This window comes from Carlito syrichta, unplaced genomic scaffold (assembly GCF_000164805.1).
Source record: "Carlito syrichta isolate Samal-C Ts95f unplaced genomic scaffold, Tarsius_syrichta-2.0.1 Scaffold315401, whole genome shotgun sequence".
Classification (NCBI taxonomy): Eukaryota; Metazoa; Chordata; class Mammalia; order Primates; family Tarsiidae; genus Carlito; species Carlito syrichta.
In genome coordinates, this window is record NW_007259497.1 from 136937 (window position 1) to 143026 (window position 6090).

A 6090-nucleotide genomic window follows, 5' to 3' on the forward strand; every position below is an offset into this window, starting at 1 on the left:
CGACCCTGGAGCGGGGCCCGTGCGGCTATGTGGCTGGGCGGGCGCGGGCGGTTCGGGGTTCTGGAACGGTGGCACTGCGACTTCCGGAGGCTCAGCTTCGCCAGGATTCAGGGTGGCTGTAAGGGACCAATGGCAGAAACGCCCTCGACCCAGGTCGAGGCGGCGGGCGGGCTGAGGACCCCGAATCAGCAAAATGGAGACGCGGGCGGCGACGCGAAGGGTGAGCAGCTCCCAGGACGCCCGGAGCCGGTGGAGCCGGCGCCGGGAGTAGGGGAGCAGGCCTCGGCTGAGGCCCTGGGTCCGGGCAAGCGGAAGAAGCGACGGGGCGCAGCCGGGGAGCGCGTCGTGCCGACCCCGAAGAAGCGGCGGGCTGGGGTGAGTTTCGGCGATGAGCACTTTGCTGAGACCAGCTACTACTTCGAGGGTGGCCTGCGCAAAGTGCGGCCCTACTACTTTGATTTCCGGACCTACTGCAAAGGGCGCTGGGTGGGCCACAGCTTGCTGCACGTCTTCAGCACCGAGTTCCGAGCCCAGCCCCTGGCCTACTACGAGGCCGCCGTCCGGGCGGGCCGCCTGCACCTCAACGAGGAGCCGGTACAGAACCTCAGCATCGTGCTCAAGGTGGAGTCCTGATGGGGTTGGCCTGAATGGACGAGAAAAGGGGGCGGGGTTTTTGTTTTTGTTTTTCCCCAGACTTAGCAGAGTATAGGTACTGGAGTAAAATCAATTCGGAAGCGTTCTCGCTTTCACTTGGAACACTCTTTTAGCTCCAGCCTCCCATTTCCGCAGGTAGATGGTCTCTCTGTGCTTCAGAACTCAGCCTGTTTATCCTCTTCATCAAGGTAGCTTCCTTGTTTCCAAGAGACAGAAGCTGGAATTCTCATACTTTTATACACTGTCTTGTGGCAAGGGCATTGATCACTTTCTACTGCATCATAGATCTATGTACAAACAGTAATAATAAGGGCTATCATTTATGTCTTTTTACTGGTGCTGGGCACAAAGTTAAGCGTTTTATGTACTTGAACGTCTAATTCTAACGACAGACTTGCCGAGTAGGTATTGGCACCTCATTTTATTGGTGAGGAAACTAAGGTAAAATACACAGCAGCAAGGCAACAGTGCCGCTTCCAAACTATGATTCAAACTATTTATCATGTCACAAAGCATTTATGCCGGATAGGTAATAGAATTGTGAGATTTCAGGGATAAGGACTAGAATTGTCTCACCCAGTGCTTTGACCACTTCTTAAAAATTCTGGACGGGTGCAGTGACTCAGCCTATAATCTCAGCACTTTGGGAGGCCCAGGCAAGAGGACTGCCTGAGCCTGGAGGTTCGAGACCTCATCTCTACAATAAATCACAAAAACTAACCGGGTGTGGTGGCGTGTATCTGTAGTTCCAGCTATCTGGAAGGATCGCCTAAGCCCAGCAGTTTGAGGCTACAATGGCTGTGAGCATGCCTCTGCACTCCAGCCTGGGCAACAAGAGTGAGACTCCAACTCAAAAAAAAAAAATTCCATTACATCTAAGAAGTACCAGGCATTTGTCAGTAACACTGGCTCACCATGGTTGTGAAGGGAGACAAGGCAATTTCAGCATTTGGAGAACGGATGATTTGAATCCCCTCTCCTATTTCAATTTTTGTTTTGTTTTGTTTTATTTTGAGTTGGAGTTTCACTCTGTCGCCCAGACTGGAGCGCAGTGGCTGCTCCCGGCCACCGCAGCCTCGACCCGTTGGGCTCCAGCGGTCCTTCCGCCTCAGCCTTCCAAGTAGCCAGAATTACAGGTGCACGCTACCACACCTGGCTAATTTTTTGATTTATTGTAGAGATGAGGTCTCGCCAAGTTGCCCAGGCAGGTCTCGAACCCGTGAGCTCAGGCAATCCACTCACCTCAGCCTCCCAAAGGCACGGGATTACAGGCTGAACCACCGAGCCCGGCTTCTATTTCAATTTTTAAAAGCACAGGTCTGGTCTAACCCTTACATTTTGTAGGAGACTGAGGCCCAGAGAAGTTAAGTGACTTGCCTAGGAGCGTGTAGTGAGTCTGTGGCAAATCCATTTAGAGCCCAGTCTCTAGACTTACAGCTTGGTATTGTTTGTTCAGGGTCATTATAAGTGATAATTTAAGATTTTTCCTCCATTTAAAAAATTTACTTTTACTTTGTGTGTGTGTGTGTGTGTGTGTGTGTGTGTGTGTGTGTGTGAGTGTAGGTAGAGATGAGGATCTCACTATGTTACCCAGGGTGTTCTTGAACTCCTGGCCACAAGCAGTCCTCCTGCCTTGGCCTTCCAAAGTGCTGGGATTCCAGGCATGAGCCACCATACCTGACCAAATTTACTTTTAAAATATAACTTTAAGGCCAGGCGCAGTAGCTCATGCCTGTAGTTCCAGCAATTTGGGAGGTCGGGGCAGGAGGATCACTTGAGGCCAGGAGTTTGAGACCAGCCTGAGACCCCATCTCTACCCAAAAAAAAAAAAGAAAAAATTAACCAAGTGGTGGTGTGCGCCTGTAGTCCCGGCTACCCAGGAGGCTGAGGCAGAAGGATCACTTGGGCCCAGGAGTTCAAGGCTGTGGTGAGCCTCGACCATGCCACCACACTCTAGCCTGGGCAATAGAATGAGACCCTAACTCAAAAAATATTTATGCATATAACTTATTGAAGATAAAATACATACAAATAATCAAAAGCAAAACACATTCATAATCCCACCACCCAGAGATATTGCCACTAACATTTTTTTTTTTTTTTGAATCGGGGTCTCACTGTCACCCAGGCTGGAGTGTAGTGGTACAATAATGGCTACCACAACCTTGACCTGCTGGACTCAGGCAATCCTTCCGCCTCAGCCTCCCAAGTATCTGGGACTGCAGGTGTGTGCCTCCATGCCTAGCTAATTCTTTTGATTTATTGTAGAAACATGGTCTTGCCATGTTGCCCAGGCTGGTCTCAGACTCCTGGGCTCACAGTCCTTCTGCCTCGGCCTCCCAAAGTGCTGGGATTACAGGCTTGAGCCACTGCACCTGACACCATTAACATTTTTGTGTATGTTTTTCTAGTAATTTTTTCTTTTCTTTTTTTTTTTTTGAGTCAAGTCTCACTCTGTTGCCCAGGCTGGAGTGCAGTGGCACACTTATGGCCACCACGTCCTCAACCTGCAGGGTTCAGGCATCCTTCTGCCTCAGCCTTCCAAGTAGCTGGAACTACAGGCATGTGTCACTACACCCAGCTATTTTTTTTACTTATTGTAGAGATGAAGTCTCACCAAGTTGCCCAGACTGGTCTCAAACCTATAGGCTCAGTCAGTCCTCTCGCCTCTGCCTCCCAAAGTGCTGGGATTACAGACGTGAGCCACCATCCCCGGCTCTAATAATTTTTTCAGTGCCAGCAATCTGTCTATATGTCCATCTGTGTTTTTTTGGTTTTTTTTGTTTTGAGTTGAGTCTCACTCTGTCGCCCAGACTGGAGTGCAGTGGCACGCTCCTGGCAACCGCAGCCTCAACCTGCCGGGCTCCAATGATCCATCCACCTCAGCCTTCCAAGTAGCTGGAACTACAGGCACGTGCTACCATGCCCGGCTAATTTTTTTTTAATTTATTGTAGAGATGAGGTCTCGCCAAGTTGCCCAGGCGGGTCTTGAACCCGTGGGCTCAGGCAATTCACTCACCTCGGCCTCCCAAAGCACAGGATTACAGGCTGAGCTACCGAGCCCGGCCTCCATCTGTGTTTTTACAAAATGAGATCTCATTATGCACACTGCTTTTTCTGCTTAAGAATGTGCTGTGACCATAATAAGGAACAGGGAAGCTGGGTATGAAGTTGACTGGTTATAGGCTGCTGGCCTCTGGGCTGACCAGTTATCTATATCTTTGACAGGACAATGATTTCCTGCGGAACACAGTGCACAGGCATGAGCCACCAGTCACAGCAGAGCCTGTTCGCCTACTAGCTGAAAACGAAGATGTGGTAGTTGTAGACAAACCTTCCTCCATTCCCGTCCACCCCTGTGGCCGCTTCCGACACAACACAGTCATCTTCATCCTGGGCAAGGAGCACCAACTCAAGGAGCTACACCCGTTGCATCGGCTTGACCGCCTTACCTCAGGGGTGCTTATGTTTGCCAAGACACCTGCAGTGTCTGAGAGAATTCATGAACAGGTTCGGGACCGGCAGGTGAGCCAAGGTTTTGTCTTCTGCCAGCTGCTTTTTGGGCTCACAAATGCTCTGTGTAAAAAGGGCATCACAGAGTTCTGAAGTGGCCTTCATCTTTATACGGCCATGTTTCCTACCTTCAGGAAGGTCAGCACCTAAAGTGCCAAATACAAGTTATTCCTTTCTTGGTAGTTTGCGGTTTAGACATTTTAAAGTACTGACAGGCTGAGCAAGGTATTTATGATTGTAGGGAGAACCTGCTTGATTGAAAGATTCTGGATGAAATGCTTGGGTAGAAGAGTTTAATGGTAATGATTGTCATCTTCATACTTGTAATTCTAGGCGGTTTTTCTTCTTCGAAAAATTTGCCCATGGCAGGCCTTTCTGCCCTGAATCTTCCTTTTTCTTACTAATAAACTTTGTTTTAAAACTTAAAATTCTAGATCTAGATAGTAATACATTTATTGAGTGCATACTGTATACCAGGCTTAGTGCCAAGGACATTAGAGCCTAACTACTGAAGGCTTATCCCAGCCCTGTGAGGTATGTTCTTTTCTAATCTCACATGTTCTAGATGAGTTCGTGGGATTTAGAGATTTGCACATTTAATCACAGAGCTGGCAAATGGTGGAGTTGGGGTTTGAATCTTTTTCTGACACTGGTGCATTCCTTTTGCTTTGCAGAGGGTTTGGAGACTATGAGTTTAGTCCTTGTACTGACTTCTCCTTCTTCCCTCCTGTGTAGCTGCAGAAGGAGTACGTGTGCCGGGTGGAAGGGGAATTCCCAATCGAGGAAGTGACCTGCAAGGAACCCATCTTAGTGGTATCTTATAAGATAGGGGTGTGCCGTGTAGATCCCCGGGGCAAGCTCTGTGAGACAGTGTTCCAGAGGCTAAGCTACAATGGCCACTCCAGCGTGGTACGGTGCCGACCACTCACAGGCCGCACCCACCAGATCCGAGTCCACCTCCAGTTCCTGGGCCACCCCATTCTCAACGACCCCATCTACAACTCAGTTGCCTGGGGTCCCTCACGAGGCCAGGGTGGCCACATTCCCAAGACAGATGAAGAACTGCTGCGGGACCTGGTGGCAGAGCACCAGGCCAAACAGAGCCTGGATGTGCTAGATCTCTGTGAGGGTGACCTGCCCTCAGGTCTCACAGACTCTACGGCCTCCTCCTCAGAATTGGGCAAGGACAGTCTGGAAGAGTTGGCTACAGCTGCCCAGAAGATGAATGGAGTAGTTGAGGCAGCCCCTCAGGATCTGGGCACAGTGGCCGTGGCACCAGGGAAGGCTACTGAAACAGATGTCATGAATCAAGAGACAGACCCACTCTGCCCAGAGTGCCAGCTGGTGCGACAGGATCCCTTGCCCCAAGACCTTGTGATGTTCCTACATGCCCTGTGCTATAAAGGGCCAGACTTTGAGTACTTTTCACCAATGCCTGCTTGGGCACAGGATGACTGGCAAGAAGACTGAGGGCTATGTCCAGTGGAGGGATTGCTTCTTGGTTTGGGCCTGTAATGGGCCATAGGGCAGGGTTTGACTCCATGGGCTGGTGCTCAAGGTTTCTGCAGGAGTGAGGTTGGACTTTAAAGGGATCTGCTCATACTCGCTACCTCCTTCCTCTTCTTGCAGCTAGAATTTAGAGACTTTTTGGTTTGCAAATATATTCCTTTTTCTAATGCTTGTTTCTTTTTGTATTATTGAGGTCAAATTCACATAACATAAAATTAACCACTTTAAGGTATATGATTTAGTACATTCACAATGTTGTACAACCATCACCTCATATATTTCCAGAACATTTTCCATCACCCCAAAAGGAAACCTGTCCTGTACCCATTAAGAAGTCATTCCCCCGCCGGGCTCGGTGGCTCAGCCTGTAATCCCGCGTCTTGGGAGGCTGAGGTGAGTGGCTTGCCTGAGCCC

The 6090-nt window shown here is 49.7% G+C and overlaps 1 protein-coding gene across 2 annotated transcripts; it reads left to right on the top strand.

Moving 5' to 3' along the window:
• Positions 1–5843, top strand: RPUSD2 (RNA pseudouridylate synthase domain containing 2). Of its 2 annotated transcripts, none has more exons than XM_008072721.1 (3): positions 1–621; positions 3883–4179; positions 4903–5843. In XM_008072721.1, exons 1-3 carry the CDS (start codon positions 28–30, stop codon positions 5635–5637), a joined length of 1626 nt encoding a protein of 541 aa, XP_008070912.1. In that variant the 5' UTR covers positions 1–27; the 3' UTR covers positions 5638–5843. The 2 variants fall into 2 exon arrangements, with proteins under 2 accessions (XP_008070912.1, XP_008070913.1); XM_008072722.1 differs by having other exon boundaries at positions 24–438.
• The last annotated feature ends 247 nt before the right edge of the window (positions 5844–6090 follow it).